General features: G+C 46.2%; 1 protein-coding gene across 4 annotated transcripts in view; it reads right to left on the bottom strand.

Annotated features, from left to right (window-relative positions):
- Nucleotides 1-12,044, bottom strand: part of c9h5orf34 (chromosome 9 C5orf34 homolog) — an 86,340-nt gene extending 74,296 nt beyond the window's left edge. For 3 of the 4 annotated variants that reach the window (XM_072515632.1, XM_072515634.1, XM_072515635.1), the window contains exon 1: nt 11,149-12,044. In XM_072515632.1, the coding sequence (XP_072371733.1) occupies nt 11,149-11,193 (45 nt within the window). In that variant the 5' untranslated portion in view covers nt 11,194-12,044. The remainder of the gene's footprint in view (nt 1-11,148) is intronic. The other variant, XM_072515633.1, reaches the window with a different exon arrangement.
- Between the last annotated feature and the right edge of the window lie 15,802 nt (nt 12,045-27,846).

The raw sequence follows: 27,846 nt of genomic DNA, 5'->3' as shown, positions 1-27,846 counted from the left end.
CATTTATACAAACCACAAAGAGTAGAGGTCCCAGAACAGATCCTTGCGGGACACCACTGGTCACCGACCTCCAGGCGGAATACTTTCCATCCACTACCACTTGCTGTCTTCTTTCGGCCAGCCAATTCTGTATCCAGACAGCCAAATTTCCCTGTATCCCGTGCCCCCTAACTTTCTGAATGAGCCTACCATGGGGAAACTTATCAAATGCCTTACTGAAATCCATATACACCACAGCCACTGCCCGACCTTCATCAATGTGTCTCGTCACATCCTCAAAAAATTCAATGAGGCTTGTGAGGCATGGCCTACCCCTCACAAAGCCATGCTGACTATCTTTAATCAAACTAAGTTTCTCTAAATAATCATAAATCCTATCTCTCCGAATCATTTCCAATATTTTGCTCACCACGAACGTAAGACTGGTCTGTAACCAGAGGAAATATACAATATTGAAACAGATAATCCCCAATCTCTTACCAGGGGAAATGGACAATATTTAAACAACCAATCCCCAATCTCGAACCAGGAGAAATGGACAATATTTAAATAGATATTCACCAATCTCTAACCTGGGGAAATGGACAATATTTAAACAGATAATCCCCAATCTCTAACCGGGGGAAATGGACAATATTTAAACAGATAATCCCCAATCTCGAACCAGGGGAAATGGACAATATTTAAACATAATCCCCAATCTCTAACCGGGGGAAATGGACAATATTTAAACAGATAGTCCCCAATCTCTAACCAGAGGAAATGGACAATATTTAAACCGATGCTCACCAATCTCTAATCCAGGAGAAATGGACAATATTAAAACAGATAATCCCCAATCTCTAACCAGGGGAAATGGTCAATATTTAAACAGATAATCCCCAATCTCTAACCGGGGGAACTGGACAATATTTAAACAGATAATCCCCAATCTCTAACCAGGAGAAATGGACAATATTTAAACAGATAATCCCCAATCTCAAACCGGGGGAAATGGACAATATTTAAACAGATAATCCCCAATCTCTAACCGGGGGAAATGGACAATATTTAAACAGATAATCCCCAATCTCTAACCGGGGGAAATGGACAATATTTAAACAGATAATCCACAATCTCTAACCGGGGGAGATGGACAGTATTTTAACAGATAATCCCCAATCTCTAACCAGGGGAAATGACAATATTTAAACAGATAATCCACAATCTCTAACCGGGGGAAATGGACAATATTTAAACAGATAATCCCCAATCTCTAACCGGGGGAAATGGACAATATTTAAACAGATCATCCCCAATCTCTAACCAGGGGAAATGGACAATATTTAAACAGATAATCCCCAATCTCTAACCAGGGAAAATGGACAATATTTAAACAGATAATCCCCAATCTCTAACCGGGGGAAATGGACAATATTTAAACAGATAATCCCCAATCTCTAACCGGGGGAAATGGACAATATTTAAACAGATAATCCCCAATCTCTAACCGGGGGAAATGGACAATATTTAAACAGATAATCCCCAATCTCTAACCGGGGGAAATGGACAATATTTAAACAGATAATCCCCAATCTCTAACCGGGGGAAATGGACAATATTTAAACAGATAATCCCCAATCTCTAACCGGGGGAAATGGACAATATTTAAACAGATAATCCCCAATCTCTAACCGGGGGAAATGGACAATATTTAAACAGATAATCCCCAATCTCTAACCAGGGGAAATGGACAATATTTAAACAGATAATCCCCAATCTCTAACCGGGGGAAATGGACAATATTTAAACAGATAATCCCCAATCTCTAACCAGGGGAAATGGACAATATTTAAACAGATAATCCCCAATCTCTACCCGGGAGAAATGGACAATATTTAAACAGATAATCCCCAATCTCTAACCAGTGGAAATGGACAATATTTAAACAGATAATCCCGAATCTCTAACCAGGGGAAATGGACAATATTTAAACAGATAATCCCCTATCTCTAACCAGGGGAAATGGACAATATTTAAACAGATAATCCCCAATCTCTACCCTGGAGAAATGGACAATATTTAAACAGATAATCCCCAATCTCTAACCAGGGGAAATGGGCAATATTTAAACAGATAATCCCCAATCTCTACCCGGGAGAAATGGACAATATTTAAACAGATAATCCCCAATCTCTAACCGGGGGGAAATGGACAATATTTAAACAGATAATCCCCAATCTCTAACCGGGGGAAATGGACAATATTTAAACAGATAATCCCCAATCTCTAACAGGGGGAAATGGACAATATTTAAACAGATAATCCCCAATCTCGAACCGGGAGAAATGACAATATTTAAACAGATAATCCCCAATCTCTAACCGGGGGAAATGGACAATATTTAAACAGATAATCCCCAATCTCTAACCAGGGGAAATGGACAATATTTAAATAGATAATCCCCAATCTCTAACCAGGGGAAATGGACAATATTTAAACAGATAATCCCCAATCTCTAACCGGGGGAAATGGACAATATTTAAACAGATAATCCCCAATCTCTAACCGGGGGAAATGGACAGTATTTAAACAGATAATCCCCAATCTCTACCCAGGAGAAATGGACAATGTTTAAACAGATAATCCCAAATCTCTAACCAGGGGAAATGGACAATATGTAAACAGATAATCCCCAATCTCTACCCGGGAGAAATGGACAATATTTAAACAGATAATCCCCTATCTCTAACCAGGGGAAATGGACAATATTTAAACAGATAATCCCCAATCTCTAACCAGGGGAAATGGACAATATTTAAACAGGTAATCCCCAATCTCTAACCGGGGGAAATGGACAATATTTAAACAGATAATCCCCAATCTATACCCAGGAGAAATGGACAATATTTAAACAGATAATCCCCAATCTCTAACCAGGGGAAATGGACAATATTTAAACAGATAATCCCCAATCTCTACCCGGGAGAAATGGACAATTTTTAAACAGATAATCCCCTATCTCTAACCAGGGGAAATGGACAATATTTAAACAGATAATCCCCAATCTCTCACCGGGGGAAATGGACAATATTTAAACAGATAATCCCCAATCTCTAACCGGGGGAAATGGACAATATTTAAACAGATAATCCCCAATCTCTAACCGGGGGAAATGGACAATATTTAAACAGATAATCCCCAATCTCTAACCAGGGGAAATGGACAATATTTAAACAGATAATCCCCAATCTCTAACCGGGGGAAATGGACAATATTTAAACAGATAATCCCCAATCTCTAACCAGGAGAAATGGACAATATTTAAACAGATAATCCCCAATCTCTAACCCGGGGAAATGGACAATATTTAAACAGATAATCCTCAATCTCTAACCGGGGGAAATGGACAATATTTAAACAGATAATCCCCAATCTCTAACCGGGGGAAATGGACAATATTTAAACAGATAATCCCCAATCTGTAACCAGGGGAAATGGACAATATTTAAACAGATAATCCCCAATCTCTAACCGGGGGATATGGACAATATTTAAACAGATAATCCCCAATCTCTAACCGGGGGAAATGGACAATATTTAAACAGATAATCCCCAATCTCTAACCAGGGGAAATGGACAATATTTAAACAGATAATCCCCAATCTCTAACCAGGGGAAATGGACAATATTTAAACAGATAATCCCCAATCTCTAACCGGGGGAAATGGACAATATTTAAACAGATAATCCCCAATCTCTAACCAGGGGAAATGGACAATATTTAAACAGATAATCCCCAATCTCTAACCAGGGGAAATGGACAATATTTAAACAGATAATCCCCAATCTCTAATTAGGGGAAATGGACAATATTTAAACAGATAATCCCCTATCTGTAACCAGGAGAAATGACAATATTTAAACAGATAATCCCCAGTCTCTAACCAGGGGAAATGGACAATATTTAAACAGATAATCCCCAATCTCTAACCAGGGGAAATGGACAATATTTAAACAGATAATCCCCAATCTCTAACCAGGGGAAATGGACAATATTTAAACAGATAATCCCCAATCTCTAACCGGGGGAAATGGACAATATTTAAACAGATAATCCCCAATCTCTAACCGGGGGACATGGACAATATTTAAACAGATAATCCCCAATCTCTAACCAGGAGAAATGGACAATATTTAAACAGATAATCCCCAATCTCTAACCAGGGGAAATGGACAATATTTAAACAGATAATCCCCTATCTCTAACCAGGGGAAATGGACAATATTTAAACAGATAATCCCCAATCTCTAACCGGGGGAAATGGACAATATTTAAACAGATAATCCCCTATCTCTAACCGGGGGAAATGGACAATATTTAAACAGATATTCCCAATCTCTAACCGGGGGAAATGGACAATATTTAAACAGATAATCCCCAATCTCTAACCAGGGGAAATGGACAATATTGAAACAGATAATCCCCAATCTGTAACCAGGAGAAATGACAATATTTAAACAGATAATCCCCAGTCTCTAACCAGGGGAAATGGACAATATTTAAACAGATAATCCCCAATCTCTAACCAGGGGAAATGGACAATATTTAAACAGATAATCCCCAATCTCTAACCAGGGGAAATGGACAATATTTAAACAGATAATCCCCAATCTCTAACCGGGTGAAATGGGCAATATTTAAACAGATAATCCACAATCTCTAACCGGGGGAAATGGACAATATTTAAACAGATAATCCCCAATCTCTAACCGGGGGAAATGGACAATATTTAAACAGATAATCAACAATCTCTAACCGGGGGAAATGGACAATATTTAAACAGATAATCAACAATCTCTAATTAGGGGAAATGGACAATATTGAAACAGATAATCCCCAATCTCTAACCGGGGGAAATGGACAATATTTAAACAGATAATCCCCAATCTCTAACAAGGGAAAAGGACAATATTTAAACAGATAATCCCCAATCTCTAACCAGGGGAAATGGACAATATTTAAACAGATAATCCCCAATCTCTAACCGGGGGAAATGGACAATATTTAAACAGATAATCCCCAATCTCTAACCGGGGGAAATGGACAATATTTAAACAGATAATCCCCAATCTCTAACCGGGGGAAATGGACAATATTTAAACAGATAATCCCCAATCTCTAACCGGGGGAAATGGACAATATTTAAACAGATAATCCCCAATCTCTAACCCGGGGAAATGGACAATATTTAAACAGATAATCCCCAATCTCTAACCGGGGGAAATGGACAATATTTAAACAGATAATCCCCAATCTCTAACCGGGGGAAAAGGACAATATTTAAACAGATAATCCCCAATCTCTAACCGGGGGAAATGGACAATATTTAAACAGATAATCCCCAATCTCTAACCCGGGGAAATGGACAATATTTAAACAGATAATCCCCAATCTCTAACCGGGGGAAATGGACAATATTTAAACAGATAATCCCCAATCTCTAACCAGGGGAAATGGACAATATTTAAACAGATAATCCCCAATCTCTAACCAGGGGAAATGGACAATATTTAAACAGATAATCCCCAATCTCTAACCGGGGGAAATGGACAATATTTAAACAGATAATCCCCAATCTCTAACCAGGGGAAATGGACAATATTTAAACAGATAATCCCCAATCTCTAACCAGGGGAAATGGACAATATTTAAACAGATAATCCCCAATCTCTAATTAGGGGAAATGGACAATATTTAAACAGATAATCCCCTATCTGTAACCAGGAGAAATGACAATATTTAAACAGATAATCCCCAGTCTCTAACCAGGTGAAATGGACAATATTTAAACAGATAATCCCCAATCTCTAACCAGGGGAAATGGACAATATTTAAACAGATAATCCCCAATCTCTAACCAGGGGAAATGGACAATATTTAAACAGATAATCCCCAATCTCTAACCGGGGGACATGGACAATATTTAAACAGATAATCCCCAATCTCTAACCAGGAGAAATGGACAATATTTAAACAGATAATCCCCAATCTCTAACCAGGGGAAATGGACAATATTTAAACAGATAATCCCCTATCTCTAACCAGGGGAAATGGACAATATTTAAACAGATAATCCCCAATCTCTAACCGGGGGAAATGGACAATATTTAAACAGATAATCCCCAATCTCTAACCGGGGGAAATGGACAATATTTAAACAGATAATCCCTAATCTCTAACCAGGAGAAATGGACAATATTTAAACATAATCCCCAATCTCTAACCAGGGGAAATGGACAATATTTAAACAGATAATCCCCAATCTCTAACCGGGGGAAATGGACAATATTTAAACAGATAATCCCCAATCTCTAACCAGGAGAAATGGACAATATTTAAACAGATAATCCCCAATCTCTAACCAGGGGAAATGGACAATATTTAAACAGATAATCCCCAATCTCTAACCAGGGGAAATGGACAATATTTAAACAGATAATCCCCTATCTCTAACCAGGGGAAATGGACAATATTTAAACAGATAATCCCCTATCTCTAACCAGGGGAAATGGACAATATTTAAACAGATAATCCCCAATCTCTAACCGGGGGAAATGGACAATATTTAAACAGATAATCCCCTATCTCTAACCAGGGGAAATGGACAATATTTAAACAGATAATCCCCAATCTCTAACCGGGGGAAATGGACAATATTTAAACAGATAATCCCCAATCTCTAACCAGGAGAAATGGACAATATTTAAACAGATAATCCCCAATCTCTAACCAGGAGAAATGGACAATATTTAAACAGATAATCCCCAATCTCTAACCGGGGGAAATGGACAATATTTAAACAGATAATCCCCAATCTCTAACCAGGGGAAATGGACAATATTTAAACAGATAATCCCCAATCTCTACCCGGGGTAAATGGACAATATTTAAACAGATAATCCCCAATCTCTAACCGGGGGAAATGGACAATATTTAAACAGATAATCCCCAATCTCTAACCGGGGGAAATGGACAATATTTAAACAGATAATCCCCAATCTCTCACCAGGGGAAATGGACAATATTTAAACAGATAATCCCCAATCTCTAACCGGGGGAAATGGACAATATTTAAACAGATAATCCCCAATCTCTAACCAGGAGAAATGGACAATATTTAAACAGATAATCCCCAATCTCTAACCAGGAGAAATGGACAATATTTAAACAGATAATCCCCAATCACTAACCAGGAGAAATGGACAATATTTAAACAGATAATCCCCAATCTCTAACCGGGGGAAATGGACAATATTTAAACAGATAATCCCCAATCTCTAACCAGGGGAAATGGACAATATTTAAACAGATAATCCCCAATCTCTAACCAGGGGAAATGGACAATATTTAAACAGATAATCCCCAATCTCTAACCAGGGGAAATGGACAATATTTAAACAGATAATCCCCAATCTCTAACCCGGGGAAATGGACAATATTTAAACAGATAATCCCCTATCTCTAACCGGGGGAAATGGACAATATTTAAACAGATAATCCCCAATCTCTAACCGGGGGAAATGGACAATATTTAAACAGATAATCCCCAATCTCTAACCGGGGGAAATGGACAATATTTAAACAGATAATCCCCAATCTCTAACCGGGGGAAATGGACAATATTTAAACAGATAATCCCCAATCTCTAACCGGGGGAAATGGACAATATTTAAACAGATAATCCCCAATCTCTAACCCGGGGAAATGGACAATATTTAAACAGATAATCCCCAATCTCTAACCGGGGGAAATGGACAATATTTAAACAGATAATCCCCAATCTCTAACCAGGGGAAATGGACAATATTTAAACAGATAATCCCCAATCTCTAACCAGGGGAAATGGACAATATTTAAACAGATAATCCCCAATCTCTAACCGGGGGAAATGGACAATATTTAAACAGATAATCCCCAATCTCTAACCAGGGGAAATGGACAATATTTAAACAGATAATCCCCAATCTCTAACCAGGGGAAATGGACAATATTTAAACAGATAATCCCCAATCTCTAATTAGGGGAAATGGACAATATTTAAACAGATAATCCCCTATCTGTAACCAGGAGAAATGACAATATTTAAACAGATAATCCCCAGTCTCTAACCAGGGGAAATGGACAATATTTAAACAGATAATCCCCAATCTCTAACCAGGGGAAATGGACAATATTTAAACAGATAATCCCCAATCTCTAACCAGGGGAAATGGACAATATTTAAACAGATAATCCCCAATCTCTAACCGGGGGACATGGACAATATTTAAACAGATAATCCCCAATCTCTAACCAGGAGAAATGGACAATATTTAAACAGATAATCCCCAATCTCTAACCAGGGGAAATGGACAATATTTAAACAGATAATCCCCTATCTCTAACCAGGGGAAATGGACAATATTTAAACAGATAATCCCCAATCTCTAACCGGGGGAAATGGACAATATTTAAACAGATAATCCCCAATCTCTAACCGGGGGAAATGGACAATATTTAAACAGATAATCCCTAATCTCTAACCAGGAGAAATGGACAATATTTAAACATAATCCCCAATCTCTAACCAGGGGAAATGGACAATATTTAAACAGATAATCCCCAATCTCTAACCGGGGGAAATGGACAATATTTAAACAGATAATCCCCAATCTCTAACCAGGAGAAATGGACAATATTTAAACAGATAATCCCCAATCTCTAACCAGGGGAAATGGACAATATTTAAACAGATAATCCCCAATCTCTAACCAGGGGAAATGGACAATATTTAAACAGATAATCCCCTATCTCTAACCAGGGGAAATGGACAATATTTAAACAGATAATCCCCTATCTCTAACCAGGGGAAATGGACAATATTTAAACAGATAATCCCCAATCTCTAACCGGGGGAAATGGACAATATTTAAACAGATAATCCCCTATCTCTAACCAGGGGAAATGGACAATATTTAAACAGATAATCCCCAATCTCTAACCGGGGGAAATGGACAATATTTAAACAGATAATCCCCAATCTCTAACCAGGAGAAATGGACAATATTTAAACAGATAATCCCCAATCTCTAACCAGGAGAAATGGACAATATTTAAACAGATAATCCCCAATCTCTAACCGGGGGAAATGGACAATATTTAAACAGATAATCCCCAATCTCTAACCAGGGGAAATGGACAATATTTAAACAGATAATCCCCAATCTCTACCCGGGGTAAATGGACAATATTTAAACAGATAATCCCCAATCTCTAACCGGGGGAAATGGACAATATTTAAACAGATAATCCCCAATCTCTAACCGGGGGAAATGGACAATATTTAAACAGATAATCCCCAATCTCTCACCAGGGGAAATGGACAATATTTAAACAGATAATCCCCAATCTCTAACCGGGGGAAATGGACAATATTTAAACAGATAATCCCCAATCTCTAACCAGGAGAAATGGACAATATTTAAACAGATAATCCCCAATCTCTAACCAGGAGAAATGGACAATATTTAAACAGATAATCCCCAATCACTAACCAGGAGAAATGGACAATATTTAAACAGATAATCCCCAATCTCTAACCGGGGGAAATGGACAATATTTAAACAGATAATCCCCAATCTCTAACCAGGGGAAATGGACAATATTTAAACAGATAATCCCCAATCTCTAACCAGGGGAAATGGACAATATTTAAACAGATAATCCCCAATCTCTAACCAGGGGAAATGGACAATATTTAAACAGATAATCCCCAATCTCTAACCCGGGGAAATGGACAATATTTAAACAGATAATCCCCTATCTCTAACCGGGGGAAATGGACAATATTTAAACAGATAATCCCCAATCTCTAACCGGGGGAAATGGACAATATTTAAACAGATAATCCCCAATCTCTAACCGGGGGAAATGGACAATATTTAAACAGATAATCCCCTATCTCTAACCGGGGGAAATGGACAATATTTAAACAGATAATCCCCTATCTCTAACCGGGGGAAATGGACAATATTTAAACAGATAATCCCCTATCTCTAACCGGGGGAAATGGACAATATTTAAACAGATAATCCCCAATCTCTAACCGGGGGAAATGGACAATATTTAAACAGATAATCCCCAATCTCTAACCGGGGGAAATGGACAATATTTAAACAGATAATCCCCAATCTCTAACCGGGGGAAATGGACAATATTTAAACAGATAATCCCCAATCTCTAACCCGGGGAAATGGACAATATTTAAACAGATAATCCCCTATCTCTAACCGGGGGAAATGGACAATATTTAAACAGATAATCCCCAATCTCTAACCGGGGGAAATGGACAATATTTAAACAGATAATCCCCAATCTCTAACCGGGGGAAATGGACAATATTTAAACAGATAATCCCCAATCTCTAACCGGGGGAAATGGACAATATTTAAACAGATAATCCCCAATCTCTAACCGGGGGAAATGGACAATATTTAAACAGATAATCCCCAATCTCTAACCGGGGGAGATGGACAATATTTAAACAGATAATCCCCAATCTCTAACTGGGGGAAATGGACAATATTTAAACAGATAATCCCCAATCTCTAACCGGGGGAAATGGACAATATTTAAACAGATAATCCCCAATCTCTAACCGGGGGAAATGGACAATATTTAAACAGATAATCCCCTATCTCTAACCAGGAGAAATGGACAATATTTAAACAGATAATCCCCAATCTCTAACCGGGGGAAATGGACAATATTTAAACAGATAATCCCCAATCTCTAACCGGGGGAAATGGACAATATTTAAACAGATAATCCCCAATCTCTAACCGGGGGAGATGGACAATATTTAAACAGATAATCCCCAATCTCTAACTGGGGGAAATGGACAATATTTAAACAGATAATCCCCAATCTCTAACCGGGGGAAATGGACAATATTTAAACAGATAATCCCCAATCTCTAACCGGGGGAAATGGACAATATTTAAACAGGTAATCCCCAATCTCTAACCGGGGTTTTCCCAAGCTTGCGCCGGAGCGAGGCGACCAGATCCACTTTTCACTTAACTTATACTGGTTCTAATCTTTTAAAAATTAATTGTAAACCACACATTATTACTAACCTCTCTCTCCTGTCCTCTCTTGCAGCTTGACATCCACCGAGGCCCGTGGCGACCTTGTGACCCGATGCGATCTGACCTCCACGACCTGGAAGAGGATCGGGCCCAAACCGGAAGTGAAGCCCCGAACTCGATTTGGAGCCGACCCAGTCCCCGGAGCTCCCATCCCGTCCTATCTACCGGCGCCAGCCCCCGGATTGCCTTGCCCAGTCCCCGGAGATCCCGACCCGATACCCGACGGCAAGACCCGGCTCAACGCGACCCCCAGAGACCCTCCCAGCGACCCGACCCCGAGAGGCCCGCCCAGCGACCCGACCCCGAGAGGCCCGCCCAGCGACCCGACCCCGAGAGGCCCGCCCAGCGACCCGACCCCGAGAGGCCCGCCCAGCGACCCGACCCCGAGAGGCCCGCCCAGCGACCCGACCTACCTGGAGATGCAAGATAGAAAAATCCACGCGGAGGCCCGACCGGGCCGACTTCAAGACCCGACCCCAGGAGCGCCCAGGGAGGGAACAGACCCCGGGATCCAGCCCAACCTGCCTCAGGAAGCCCCTGCCCACGACCGAGGACCCCCGAAACGGCGGAGACCCCGCGCGAGGAACCGAACGCGCTGCAAGGTTTTCCCGCGCCCGCACAACGCCGGGGCCCATCCGGACCGCAAACAGGCCCCCCTAGCAACCCCTCTCCCTCAACCAGCGCCCGGGACCCAGCCAGAGGCGACCCAGATCCGTAACCAGCGCCCTGGACCCCGCCAGACTCGACCCCAGATACGTAACCAGCGCCCTGGACCCCGCCAGCGCCCTGGACCCCACCAGACTCGACCCCAGCTACGTAACCAGCGCCCTGGTCCCCGCCAGCGCCCTGGTCCCCGCCAGCGCCCTGGACCCCGCCAGACTCGACCCCAGATACGTAACCAGCGACCTGGACCCCGCCAGCGCCCTGGAACCCGCCAGACGCGACCCCAGATACGTAACCAGCGCCCTGGTCCCCGCCAGCGCCCCGCAACCCGCCAGCACCCTGGACCCTGCCAGACGCGACCCCAGATACGTAAACCGCACCCTGGTCCCCGCCAGCGGCCTGGACCCTGCCAGATGCGACATCAGATACGTAAACCGCGCCCTGGTCCCCGGCAGCGGCCTGGACCCTGCCAGATGCGACACCAGATACGTAAACCGCACCCTGGTCCCCGCCAGCGCCCCGCAACCCGCCAGCACCCTGGACCCCGCCAGCGCCATGGACCCTGCCAGATGCGACACCAGATACGTAAACAGCGCCCTGGACCGTGCCAGACGCGACCCCAGATACGTAAACAGCGCCCTGGGCCCCGCCAGCGCCCCGCAACCCGCCAGCACCCTGGACCCTGCCAGCGCCCTGGACCCTGCCAGATGCGACACCAGATACGTAAACAGCGCCCTGGACCCTGCCAGACGCGACCCCAGATACGTAAACAGCGCCCAGGTCCCCGTCAGCGGCCTGGGCCCCGCCAGACGCAACCACCTACCTTCCACAAGAGCTGACGTCGGCCATCGGATCCCAGGATCATCCAGCAGCAGCCGCCAACCGAAGAAGCACGGTAAACGCGGCGGTCTGCAGGTGAGACTGAAGCAACGCGGTTTCAAGACCCCTCTCCCCAGCGTACTCCTGGCAAACGTTAAAGTGATCGAAAACAAGCTGGATGAACTTAACGCCAGACTTACCTCTCAGAGGGAAGTAAGAGACTGCTGTGTGCTCTTGTTTCACAGAGACATGGCTCACCCCCACCTCACCGGACTGTGCCATACAACCTGAAGGCTTCTCAATTCACCGGGCGAACATCACGGCATCATCAGGCAAAGCGAAGGGTGGAGGGGTTTGCCTCCTCATCAACGCCTCCTGGTGCTTGGATGTGGCGACCCTGGCAACCTACTGCTCCCAGACCTGGAATATCTGATCGTGAAGTGCCGCTCATATTATCTTCCACGTGAGTTCACTTCATCCATTATCACAGCGGTCTACATCCCACCCCAGGCAGAAGTGAAGAAGGCGCTGGACGAACTACACACAGTTAGAAACAACTACGAAACAGAACACTCGGAGGCCTTGCTCATCGTGGCCGGAGACTTCAACAAGGCCAACCTCAAGAGTGTACTGCCAAAATTCCACCAGCACATCTCCTGTCCAACCAGGGGCGACAACACTCTTGACCACTGCTACTCAAAAATCAAGGGCGCCAACCGTTCCATCCCCCGACCGCACTTTGGGAAATCAGACCATAAGACGGTGCTCCTTCTCCCAGCATACAAGCAGAAACTCAAGCGGGAGAATCCAGCTAAGAAGGTTGTGCAGTGCTGGTCCGAGGGGACAGAAGAGCTCTTATGTGACTGCTTAGAGACAGTGGACTGGTCCATATTTAAGAACTCAGCGACCAACTTAAATGAGTATGCCACCACCGTCACAGACTTCATCAACAAATGTGTGGACGACTGCGTGCCAAAGAAAGCAGTACGTACGTTCCCCAACCGGAAACCATGGCTCAATCGCGAGATTGACTCCCTACTGAAGGACAGATCTGAGGCGTTCAAGACAGACGATCCTGACCTATACAAGAAATCCAGGTACGACCTCCGCAAAGCCATCCGAGATGCCAAGAGAGAATATCAAACCAAGCTAGAGTCACAGACAGACTCTCGGCGGTTGTGGAAAGGACTAAACAACATAACGGGCTACAAAGCGAAGCCGAACAGTATCTCTGGCAGCAGCGCACCCCCCCCCGATGAACTCAATGCATTCTATGCTCGGTTCGAGCAGGTAACCAACAATCCGCTGGCGAGTGCCCCAGCAGCCCATAATTCACCCATACCCATCATCACAGCTTCCAAAGTCAGATCGGCCTTCCTGAAAGTGAACCCTCGGAAGGCGACGGGCTCGGACGGGATCCCTGGTCGTGCACTCAGAGCCTGCGCGGACCAGCTGGCAGAGATATTCGCGGACATCTTTAACCTGTCCCTACTCCACTCCGAGGTCCCCACCTGCTTCAAGAAGACCACCATCATACCGGTACCAAAGAAGAACCAGGCAACGTGCCTCAATGACTACCGTCCAGTGGCCCTGACTTCAGTCGTAATGAAGTGCTTCGAGAGGTTGATCATGAAGCGCATCACCTCCATACTCCCAGAACGCCTTGGTCCACTGCAATTCGCATACCGCTGCAACCGGTCCACATCAGACGCCATTTCCCTGGCTCTACACTCATCCCTAGAGCATCTCGAAAACAAGGACTCCTACATCAGACTCTTATTTATTGACTACAGCTCCGCCTTCAACACCATAATCCCAGCCAAGCACATATCAAAGCTCCAAAACCTAGGACTTGGCTCCCCACTCTGCAACTGGATCCTCGATTTTCTGACCAACAGACCACAATCAGTAAGAATGAACAACAACACCTCCTCCACAATAGTCCTCAACACCGGGGCCCCGCAAGGCTGCGTACTTAGCCCCCTACTCTACTCCCTGTACACACACGACTGCGTGGCAAAACTTGGTCCCAACTCCATCTACAAGTTTGCTGACGATACGACCATAGTGGGCCGGATCTCGAATAATGACGAGTCAGAATACAGGGGGGAGATAGAGAACCTAGTGGAGTGGTGTAGCGACAACAATCTCTCCCGCAATGCCAGCAAAACTAAAGAGCTGGTAATTGACTTCAGGAAGCAAAGTACTGTACACACCCCTGTCAGCATCAACGGGGCCGAGGCGGAGATGGTTAGCAGTTTCAAATTCCTAGGGGTGCACATCTCCAAAAATCTGTCCTGGTCCACCCACGTCGACGCTACCACCAAGAAAGCACAACAGCGCCTATACTTCCTCAGGAAACTAAGGAAATTCAGCATGTCCACGTTAACCCTTACCAACTTTTACAGATGCACCATAGAAAGCATCCTATCAGGCTGCATCACAGCCTGGTATGGCAACTGCTCGGCCCAGGACCGCAAGAAACTTCAGAGAGTCATGAACACCGCCCAGACCATCACACGAACCTGCCTCCCATCCATTGACTCCATCTACACCTTCCGCTGCCTGGGGAAAGCGGGCAGCATAATCAAAGATCCCTCCCACCCGGCTTACTCACTCTTCCAACTTCTTCCATCGGGCAGGAGATACAGAAGTCCGAGAACACGCACGAACAGACTCAAAAACAGCTTCTTCCCCACTGCCACCAGACTCCTAAATGACCCTCTTATGGACTGACCTCATTAACACTACACCCTGTATGCTTCATCCGATGCCAGTGCTTATGTAGTTACATTGTATATGTTGTGTTGCCCCATTATGTATTTTTTTTTATTCCCTTTCCTTCCCATGTATTTAATGATCTGTTGAGCTGCTCGTAGAAAAATACTTTTCTCTGTACCTCGGTACACGTAACAATAAACAAATCCAATCCAGGGGAATGGACAATATTTAAACAGATAATCCACAATCTCTAACCAGGGAAATGGACAATATTTAAACAGATAATCCCCAATCTCTAACCAGGGGAAATGGACAATATTTAAACAGATAATCCCCAATCTCTAACCGGGGGAAATGGACAATATTTAAACAGATAATCTCCAATCTCTAACCGGGGGAAATGGACAATATTTAAACAGATAATCCCCAATCTCTAACCGGGGGAAATGGACAATATTTAAACAGATAATTCCCAATCTCTAACCAGGAGAAATGACAATATTTAAACAGATAATCCCCAATCTCTAACCAGATGAAATGGACAATATTTAAACAGATAATCCCCTATCTCTAACTGGGGGAAATGGACAATATTTAAACAGATAATCCCCAATCTCTAACCAGGAGAAATGGACAATATTTAAACTGATAATCCCCAATCTCTAACCAGAAGAAATGGACAATATTTAAACAGATAACCCCCAATCTCTTACCAGGAGAAATGGACAATATTTAAACAGATAATCCCCAATCTCTAACCAGGAGAAATTGACAATATTTAAACAGATAACCCCCAATCTCCAACCAGGAAAAATGGACAATATTTAAACATAATCCCCAATCTCTAACCAGAGGAAATGGACAATATTTAAACAGATAATCCCCAATCTCTAACCGGGGTAAATGGACAATATTTAAACAGATAATCCCCAATCTCTAAACAAGGGAAACTGAGTCAATATTTAAACAGATTATCCCCAATCTCTAACCAGGAGAAATGGACAATATTTAAACAGATAATCCCCAATCTCTAACCGGGGGAAATGGACAATATTTAAACAGATAATCCCCAATCTCTAACCAGGGGAAATGGACAATATTTAAACAGATAATCCCCAATCTCTAACCGGGGGAAATGGACAATATTTAAACAGATAATCCCCAACCTCTAACCGGGGGAAATGGACAATATTTAAACAGATAATCCCCAATCTCTAACCAGGGGAAATGGACAATATTTAAACAGATAATCCCCAATCTCTAACCAGGGGAAATGGACAATATTTAAACAGATAATCCCCAATCTCTAACCAGGGTAAATGGGACAATATTTAAACAGATAATCCCCAATCTCTAACTGGGGGAAATGGACAATATTTAAACAGATAATCCCCAATCTCTAACCGGGGGAAATGGACAATATTTAAACAGATAATCCCCAATCTCTAACCGGGGGAAATGGACAATATTTAAACAGATAATCCCCAATCTCTAACCAGGGGAAATGAACAATATTTAAACAGATAATCCCCAATCTCTAACCAGGAGAAATGGACAATATTTAACCAGATAATCCCCAATCTCTAACCAGGAGAAATGGACAATATTTAAACAGATAACCCCCAATCTCTAACCAGGAGAAATGGACAATATTGAAACAGATAATCCCAATCTCTAACCAGGGGAAATGGGACAATATTTAAACAGATAACCCCCAATCTCTAACCAGGGGAAATGGACAATATTTAAACAGATAATCCCCAATCTCTAACCAGGAGAAATGGACAATATTTAAACAGATAATCCCCAATCTCTAACCAGGAGAAATGGACAATATTTAAACAGATCGTCCCCAATCTCTAACCAGGGGAAATGGACAATATTTAAACAGATAATCCCCAATCTCTAACCAGGGGAAATGGACAATATTTAAACAGATAATCCCCTATCTCTAACCAGGGGAAATGGACAATATTTAAACAGATAATCCCCAATCTCTAACCAGGAGAAATGGACAATATTTAACCAGATAATCCCCAATCTCTACCCAGGAGAAATGGACAATACTTAAACAGATAACCCCCAATCTCTAACCAGGAGAAATGGACAATATTGAAACAGATAATCCCAATCTCTAACCAGGGGAAATGGACAATATTTAAACAGATAATCCCCAATCTCTAACCAGGGGAAATGGGACAATATTTAAATAGATAACCCCCAATCTCCAACCAGGGGAAATGGACAATATTTAAACAGATAATCCCCAATCTCTAACCAGGAGAAATGGACAATATTTAAACAGATAATCCCCAATCTAACCAGGAGAAATGGACAATATTTAAACAGATCGTCCCCAATCTCTAACCAGGGGAAATGGACAATATTTAAACAGATAATCCCAATCTCTAACCAGGGGAAATGGACAATATTTAAACAGATAATCCCCAATCTCTAACCAGGGGAAATGGACAATATTTAAACAGATAATCCCCAATCTCTAACCAGGGGAAATGGACAATATTTAAACAGATAATCCCCTATCTCTAACCAGGGGAAATGGACAATATTTAAACAGATAATCCCCAATCTCTAACCTGGGTAAATGGACAATATTTAAACAGATAATCCCCAATCTCTAATTAGGGGAAATGGACAATATTTAAACAGATAATCCCCAATCTCTAACCAGGGGAAATGGACAATATTTAAACAGATAATCCCCAATCTCTAACCAGGGGAAATGGACAATATTTAAACAGATAATCCCCAATCTCTAACCAGGAGAAATGGACAATATTTAAACAGATAATCCCCAATCTCTAACCGGGGGAAATGGGCAATATTTAAACAGATAATCCCCTATCTCTAACCGAACCGGCTGCACCCTCTCTCTCGGGCCGGTACACGGAATTACCGTCTGGGTGTGTGAGGGGCTGTGTCTGGATCTGTGTCTCTGTCTCTCTCGGGCCGCCTTCCCGAAGCAAAATCAAACTCCCCGCCGCCAATGGCCGCCGCTCTCCTACACCCCTGACTAACGCCGCCGGCCATTGGCTGAGCCATTACCCCTACCCCTTGGTTATCGGTTGCCAGGGCGACAGGCCGCGGCCTGGTCCGGTTTGCCCCCGAGCCGCAGCCTGAACTGCTACCTGCGGGCAGGAGTAACACTGCTGCCTGCGGGCGAGGCTAACACTGCTGGCTGCGGGCGGGGCTAACACTGCTGCCTGCGGGCAGGAGTAACACTGCTGCCTGCGGGCGGGGCTAACACTGCTGCCTGCGGGCGGGACTAACATTGCTGCCTGCGGGCGGGAGTAACACTGCTGCCTGCGGGCGGGGCTAACACTGCTGCCTGCGGGCGGGAGTAACACTGCTGCCTGCGGGCGGGAGTAACACTGCTAGCTGCGGGCGGGAGTAACACTGCTGCCTGCGGGCGGGGCTAACACTGCTGCCTGCGGGCAGGAGTAACACTGCTGCCTGCGGGCGGGACTAACATTGCTGCCTGCGGGCGGGAGTAACACTGCTGCCTGCGGGCGGGAGTAACACTGCTGCCTGCGGGCGGGAGTAACACTGCTGCCTGCGGGCGGGAGTAACACTGCTGCCTGCGGGCGGGAGTAACACTGCTGCCTGCGGGCGGGAGTAACACTGCTGCCTGCGGGAGTAACACTGTGGGCGGGAGTAACATTGCTGCCTGTGGGCAGGAGTAACACTGCTGCCTGCGGGAGTAACACTGCTGCCTGCGGGCGGGAGTAACACTGCTGCCTGCGGGAGTAATACTGCTGCCTGCGGGCGGGAGTAACACTGCTGCCTGCGGGCGGGAGTAACACTGCTGCCTGCGGGCGGGAGTAACACTGCTGCCTGCGGGAGTAATACTGCTGCCTGCGGGCGGGAGTAACACTGCTACCTGCGGGCGGGAGTAACACTGCTGCCTGCGGGCAGGAGTAACACTGCTGCCTGCGGGCAGGAGTAACACTGCTGCCTGTGGGAGAAATACTGCTCCCTGCGGGCGGGAGTAACACTGCTGCCTTTGGGAGTAACACTGCTGCCTGCGGGCAGGAGAAACACTGCTACCTGCGGGAGTAACACTGCTACCTGCGGGCAGGAGTAACACTGCTACCTGCAGGCGGGAGTAACACTGCTACCTGCGGGCAGGAGTAACACTGCTGCCTGGGGGAGTAACACTGCTACCTGCGGGCAGGAGTAACATTGCTGCGTGCAGGAGTAACACTGCTGCGTGCGGGAGTAATACCGCTACCTGCGGGCGGGAGTAACACAGCTGCCTGCGGGAGTAACACTGCTGCCTGCGGGAGGGAGTAACACTGCTGCCTGCGGGAGCGAGTAACACTGCTGCCTGCGGGAGCGAGTAACACTGCTGCCTGCGGGTGGGAGTAATACTGCTACCGGCGGGCGGGAGTAACACTGCTAGCTGCAGGAGTAATACTGCTACCTTCGGGCGGTAGTAACACTTCTACCTGCGGGCAGGAGTAACACTGCTGCCTGGGGGAGTAACACTGCTACCTGCGGGCAGGAGTAACATTGCTGCGTGCAGGAGTAACACTGCTACCTGCGGGCGGGAGTAACACTGCTGCCTGCGGGAGTAATACCGCTACCTGCGGGCGGGAGTAACACAGCTGCCTGCGGGAGTAACACTGCTGCCTGCGGGAGGGAGTAACACTGCTGCCTGCGGGAGCGAGTAACACTGCTGCCTGCGGGAGCGAGTAACACTGCTGCCTGCGGGTGGGAGTAATACTGCTACCGGCGGGCGGGAGTAACACTGCTAGCTGCAGGAGTAATACTGCTACCTTCGGGCGGTAGTAACACTTCTACCTGCGGGCCGGAGTAACACTGCTGCCTGCGGGCGGGAGGAACACTGCTGCCTGCGGGTCGGAGTAACACTGCAGGAGTAACATTGCTGCCTGCGAGCCAGAGTAACACTGCTGCCTGAGGGTCGGAGTAACACTGCAGGAGTAACATTGCTGCCTGCGAGCCAGAGTAACACTGCGGGAGTAACACTGCTGCCTGCGGGCCGGAGTAACACTGCGGGAGTAACACTGCTGCCTGCGGGCCGGAGTAACACTGCGGGAGTAACACTGCTGCCTGCGGGCCGGAGTAACACTGCGGGAGTAACACTGCTGCCTGCGGGCCGGAGTAACACTGCGGGAGTAACACTGCTGCCTGCGGGCCGGAGTAACACTGCGGGAGTAACACTGCTGCCTGCGGGCCGGAGTAACACTGCGGGAGTAACACTGCTGCCTGCGGGCCGGAGTAACAGTGCGGGAGTAATACTGCTGCCTGCGGGCCGGAGTAACACTGCGGGAATAACACTGCTGCCTGCTATCCGGAGTAACACTGCGGGAGTAACACTGCTGCCTGCGGGCGGGAGTAACACTGCGGGAGTAACACTGCTGCCTGCGGGCTGGAGTAACACTGCGGGAATAACACTGCTGCCTGCGGGCCGGAGTAACTGCGGGAGTAACACTGCTGCCTGCGGGCCGGAGTAACACTGCGGGAGTAACACTGCTGCCTGCGGGCCGGAGTAACACTGCGGGAGTAACTCTGCTGCCTGCTAGCCGGAGTAACACTGCGGGAATAACTCTGCTGCCTGCTAGCCGGAGTAACACTGCGGGAGTAACACTGCTGCCTGCGGGCCAGAGTAACACTGCGGGAGTAACACTGCTGCCTGCGGGCCGGAGTAACACTGCGGGAGTAACACTGCTGCCTGCGGGCCGGAGTAACACTGCGGGAGTAACTCTGCTGCCTGCTAGCCGGAGTAACACTGCGGGAATAACTCTGCTGCCTGCTCGCCGGAGTAACACTGCGGGAGTAACACTGCTGCCTGCGGGCCGGAGTAACACTGCGGGAGTAACACTGCTGCCTGCGGGCCGGAGTAACACTGCGGGAGTAACACTGCTGCCTGTGGGCCGGAGTAACACTGCTGCCTGCGGGCCGGAGTAACACTGCGGGAATAACACTGCTGCCTGCGGGCCGGAGTAACACTGCTGCCTGCGGGCCGGAGTAACACTGCAGGAGTAACACTGCTGCCTGCGGGCCGGAGTAACACTGGGAGTAACACTGCTGCCTGCGGGCCGGAGTAACACTGCGGGAATAACACTGCTGCCTGCGGGCCGGAGTAACACTGGGAGTAACACTGCTGCCTGCGGGCCGGAGTAACACTGCGGGAGTAACACTGCTGCCTGCGGGCGGGAGTAACACTGCGGGAGTAACACTGCTGCCTGCGGGCCGGAGTAACACTGCGGGAGTAACACTGCGGGAGTAACACTGCTGCCTGCGGGCCGGAGTAACACTGCGTGAGTAATACTGCTGCCTCCGAGACTTACACTGTTGGAGTAATACTGCTGGAGTAATACTCCCACCTGCGGGGAGTAACACTGTTCATAGAAATCATAGAATTTACAGAGCAGAAGGAGGCCATTCGGCCCATCCAGTCTGCGCTGGCCCTTCCAAAGAGCTGAAGCCCATGTATCTACCCTATCCCAGTAACCCCCACTTAATATTTTTTGGACACTAAGGGAAATTTAGCATGGGCAAATATATCATGGCCAATCCACCTGTGGTGATATGCATCACTGTCAGTACACAAGGGGTTAATGTAGATACACTTGGACTGAGTAAACACTAGATGGAGCACCAGAGACGTCATGACATGCAGACATACAGCTAATGAACACATAGAATAGGACACGACCAATGGGCAGTCAAGACACCCAGAGGTGACACTACCACTAGGGGGCAAGCCGTATTTAAGGTCAGGGCACACATGCTCTTTCTCTTTTCCACAGGCGACAATGAAAAGCACAGGGGCAGATTGGAAGCATCACACCCACCACATGGCTTAGAGCAGACTGGTTAGTTAGATTGAGTTACTATAGCAAGATCAGCAGGGGAGTCAAACTCAAGTAGGAGAATTGTTAACTGTTCAATAAATGTGTTGAACCTATCTCCAAGTCTGAACCTTCCTTTGTCAGAGCATATATCAAGGCAGCAGCTTATGCTACATGATGAAGCATAACACAACATGGTACCAGTAGTGCCCTGTTGAATCTATATAGTTCAACTCAAGATCTGTGACTACCAGCAACAGCACCCAGGCAAGATGTTTGAGATTCCGGTTACTCCGCAGCTTAGGTATCACAATCTCAGTGCCAACTGGCGTGCATTCAAGCAGAGATTTGAGATCTACCTGGTAGCGTCTGACCTAGATGGCGTGGCAGATGCAGAGAAAATAAAGCTTCTGCTCACCATTGCGGGTGCAAGTGCAGCAGAAATCTTCAAGACCTTGAAGTACTCCAAGGGGCAAGACAAGAGAGACTTCCAGACAGTCCTGGACAAGTTTGAAAAGTACTGTGAAGAAAACACAAAAGAAATCGGTAAAAGAGGCGCCAATACTCACCACGAGGCACAGGAAGGCTTGCAAATGCAGAAAACAGCAATTTTGACTGGCAGCCATCTTGAGAAAGGAGACGCACATGCGCAGTTCCCCAAAAGATGCAAATCGGCAGCACGGTGTTTTGCGCATGCGCAAGAAGCCCGCGTGCGCAGTTGCGAAAACGGCGCAAAGTGAAGGAAAAGCGATCTGCGCATGCGCAATCCATTCCTACGCTCTACGTCACAAGCGCCATGGCGTCAGAGGCGCTGGACCACGGCCACTCAAAGGGGAAATGCCCGAAAATAAGGGGGGGAAAATTTAAAATCGTATAACACAATTCCTTCACCTGGAACGACAGCACAATGCCTGAACTTCAACCAGGAGCTGAAAGTAACCTCCGTAGAACCCTGCAACAAGCAGTTAGCACCGCCCAGAGAAATTATTTGGTCCTTGAAGACTACGACTCAGACGTTGATTTCTTCTTCAGACATCGCGAGCACAATGACTGCTCCGACACAGAAAGTGATGATATGATCCTTGAAGACTACGACTCAGATGGTGATTTCATCATTGGACGTGGCGACCTCAGTACCAAATCCGAACCACAATGAGATGTGTTGTACAGTGAAGAACCCGCCACAGACATGGACGAGTTCTTCGGATTTGAGGATCCTCAGCCCAGCACTGACGACATCCTAACCCAGAAGTACAGGATTCTGCTGCGGCCTGATGCCAAGAGACGAGAGAGAGGTCCAAGCCCACAGAGAGCGACCTGATGCCAAAACAGTGGTCCACGCACCATGAACAGTGCACCACGCACCACAAAGAGTCCCCGACTCCACACAGAAAGCTTAGTTTCGGGAGTTCAGTTTCGGGAGCGGCCACAGGGAGCAAGTGCTGCTGGGAGAGGTAAGTGCTGTTTAAAAACTTCCTTACCTTGCAGGTCAGCCGTTAGTTTCGGGAGTTCAGTGCCGGGAGCGGCCACAGGGAGCAAGTGCTGCTGGGAGAGGTAAGTGCTGTTTAAAAAGTTTCTTACCTTGCAGGTCAGCCGTTAGTTTTGGGAGTTCAGTGCCGGGAGCAGGCCTATTGGCTGACTGTAAATCAGGAAGGATACAAAAGGTGTGGCTGAAGTGCCTTTAGAAACGGAGTGCTGGAAGCAAACAGAGTGTATCTGAGTTTGGGTAAGGCTGAGTTCAGGTAAGAGGTGAGTGAGGGCTGTGTTTTTTGGAGTTTGGTGTTTGGGGTTGAGTTTCCAAAAAAAACAACCAATTAATTAAGTAAATGAATTAACTAGTTAAGGGAATTTTGTGCTTATCTTAAGGAGGTGCAGAGAAGCAGACCTGTGAGGGCGTCTCAGGAGCAATTACACCACAGCCAGCAGGTAAGTGATTGGCTTGTGACTGGTAAGTGATTTTTCTTTTCTCTCTTTGACTTTCTCTTAGCTGTGTAGTGTAGTTCAAATTTAACTTCAGGTTTAAGTCATGGCAGGAGAGCTCAGACCCGTGTCATGCTCCTCTTGTGAGATGTGGCAATTCAGGGACCCTTCTGGTGTCCCTGACTCCTTCATCTGCAAGAAGTGTGTCCAACTGCAGCTCCTGTTAGACCGCTTGACGGCTCTGGAGCTGCGGATGGATTCACTTTGGAGCATCCGCGATGCTGAGGAAGTTGTGGATAGCACATTCAGTGAGTTGGTCACACCGCAGATTAAAATTACTGAGGCAGATAGGGAATGGGTGACCAACAGACAGAGGAAGAGTAGGAAGGCAGTGCAGGGATCCCCTGCGGTCATCTCCCTCCAAAACAGATTTACCGTTTTGGAAACTGTTGGGGGAGATGGCTCACCAGGGGAAGGTGGCAGCAGCCAGTTTCATGGCACCGTGGCTGGCTCTGCTGCACAGAAGGGCAGGAAAAAGAGTGGCAGAGCTATAGTGATAGGGGATTCAATTGTAAGGGGAATAGACAGGCGTTTCTGCGGACGCAAACGAGAATCCAGGTTGGTATGTTGCCTCCCTGGTGCAAGGGTCAAGGATGTCTCGGAGCGGCTGCAGGGCATTCTGGAGGGAGAGGGTGAACAGCCAGCTGTCGTGGTGCATATAGGCACCAACGATATAGGTAAAAAACGGGATGAGGTCCTACAAGCTGAATTTAGGGAGTTAGGAGTTAAACTAAAAAGTAAGACCTCAAAGGTAGTAATCTCAGGATTGCTACCAGTGCCACGTGATAGTCAGAGTAGGAATGACAGGATAGCTAGGATGAATACGTGGCTTGAGAGATGGTGCAAGAGGGAGGGTTTCAAATTCCTGGGACATTGGAACCGGTTCTGGGGGAGGTGGGACCTGTACAAATCGGACGGTCTGCATCTGAGTGGGACCGGAACCAATGTTCTCGGGGGTGTGTTTGCCAGTGCAGTTGGGGAGGGTTTAAACTAATGTGGCAGGGGGATGGGAACCGATGTAGGAAGTCAGTGGGGACGGAAACAAAAGGCAGGAAGGGAGAGTGTGTAAAGCATGACCAGAGAAAGCAGGGCAGAGAGCAAGGAAGGTCTACATTAAACTGCATTTATTTCAATGCAAGGGGCCTGACGGGCAAAGCGGATGAACTCAGGGCATGGATGGGCACATGGGACTGGGATATTATAGCTATGACTGAAACATGGCTAAGGGAGGGGCAGGACTGGCAGCTCAATGTTCTGGGGTACAGATGCTATAGAAAGGATAGAACAGGAGGTAAGAGAGGAGGGGGAGTGGCGTTTTTGATTAGGGAGAACATCACGGCAGTACTTAGAGGGGATATATCCGAGGGTTCGCCCACTGAGTCTATATGGGTGGAACTGAAAAATAAGAAGGGAGAGATCACCTTGATAGGACTGTACTACAGGCCCCCAAATAGTCAGCGGGAAATTGAGGAGCAAATATGTAAGGAGATTACAGATAGCTGCAAGAAAAATAGGGTGGTAATAGTAGGGGACTTTAACTTTCCCAACATTGACTGGGACAGCCATAGCATTAGGGGCTTGGATGGAGGGAAATTTGTTGAGTGTATTCAGGAGGAATTTCTCATTCAGTATGTGGATGGACCGACTAGAGAGGGGGCAAAACTTGACCTCGTCTTGGGAAATAAGGAAGGGCAAGTGACAGAAGTGTTAGTGAGGGATCACTTTGGGACAAGTGACCATAACTCCATTAGTTTTAAGATAGCTATGGAGAATGATAGGTCTGGCCCAAGAGTTAAAATTCTTAATTGGGGCACGGCCAATTTTGATGGTATCAGACAGGAACTTTCAGAGGTAGATTGGAGGAGACTGTTGGCAGGCAAAGGGACGGCTGGTAAATGGGAGGCTTTTAAAAATGTGTTAACCAGGGTTCAGGGTAAGCACATTCCCTTTAGAGTGAAGGGCAAGGCTGGTAGAAGTAGGGAACCCTGGATGACTCGAGATATTGAGACTCTGGTCAAAAAGAAGAAGGAGGCATATGACGTACATAAACAACTGGGATCAAGTGGATCCCTTGAAGAGTATAGAGATTGTCGAAATAGAGTTAAGAGGGAAATCAGGAGGGCAAAAAGGGGACATGAAATTGCTTTGGCAAATAATGCAAAGGAGAATCCAAAGAGCTTCTACAGATACATAAAGGGAAAAAGAGTAACTAGGGACAGAGTAGGGCCTCTTAAGGATCAACAAGGACATCCATGTGCAGAGCCACAAGAGTTGGGTGAGATCCTGAATGAATATTTCTCATCGGTATTCACGGTGGAGAAAGGCATGGATGTTAGGAAACTAAGGGAAATAAATAGTGATGTCTTGAGAAGTGTGCATATTACAGAGGAGGAGGTGCTGGAAGTCTTAAAGCGCATCAAGGTAGATAAATCCCCAGGACCTGATGAAATGTATCCCAGGATGTTGTGGGAGGCTAGGGAGGAAATTGGGGGTCCCCTAACAGAGATATTTGAATCATCGGCAGCTACAGGTGAGGTGCCTGAAGATTGGAGAGTAGCGAATGTTGTGCCCTTGTTTAAGAAGGGCAGCAGGGAAAAGCCTGGGAACTACAGACCGGTGAGCCTAACGTCTGTAGTAGGTAAGTTGCTAGAAGGTCTTCTGAGAGACAGGATCTACAAGCATTTAGAGAGGCAAGGACTGATTCGGGGCAGTCAGCATGGCTTTGTGCGTGGAAAATCATGTCTCACAAATTTGATTGAGTTTTTTGAGGGGGTGACCAAGAAGGTAGATGAGGGCAGTGCAGTAGACGTTGTCTACATGGACTTTAGCAAAGCCTTTGACAAGGTACCGCATGGTAGGTTGTTGCAGAAGGTTAAAGCTCATGGGATCCAGGGTGAGGTTGCCAATTGGATTCAAAATTGGCTGGACGACAGAAGACAGAGGGTGATTTGTAGAGGGTTGTTTTTCAAACTGGAGGCCTGTGACCAGTGGTGTGCCTCAGGGATCGGTGCTGGGTCCACTGTTATTTGTGATTTATATTAATGATTTGGATGAGAATTTAGGAGGCATGGTCAGTAAGTTTGCAGATGACACCAAGATTGGTGGCACAGTGGATAGTGAAGAAGGTTATCTAGGATTGCAACGGGATCTTGATCAATTAGGCCAGTGGGCCGACGAATGGCAGATGGAGTTTAATTTAGATAAATGTGAGGTGATGCATTTTGGCAGATCGAATCAGGCCAGGACCTACTCAGTTAATGGTATGGCGTTGGGGAGAGTTATAGAACAAAGAGATCTAGGAGTACAGGTTCATAGCTCCTTGAAGGTGGAGTCGCAGGTGGACAGGGTGGTGAAGAAGGCATTCGGCATGCTTGGTTTCATTGGTCAGAACATTGAATACAGGAGTTGGGACGTCTTGTTGAAGTTGTACAAGACATTGGTACGGCCACACTTGGAATACTGTGTGCAGTTCTGGTCACCCTATTATAGAAAGGATATTATTAAACTAGAAAGAGTGCAGAAAAGATTTACTAGGATGTTACCGGGACTTGATGGTTTGAGTTATAAGGAGAGGCTGGATAGACTGGGACTTTTTTCCCTGGAGCGTAGGAGGCTTAGGGGTGATCTTATAGAGGTCTATAAAATAATGAGG

Source organism: Scyliorhinus torazame, chromosome 9 (genome assembly GCF_047496885.1).
Source record: "Scyliorhinus torazame isolate Kashiwa2021f chromosome 9, sScyTor2.1, whole genome shotgun sequence".
Taxonomy (NCBI): Eukaryota; Metazoa; Chordata; class Chondrichthyes; order Carcharhiniformes; family Scyliorhinidae; genus Scyliorhinus; species Scyliorhinus torazame.
The sequence above is the reverse complement of the archived record's forward strand: the minus strand, read 5'-3'. Positions and strand labels throughout refer to the sequence as shown.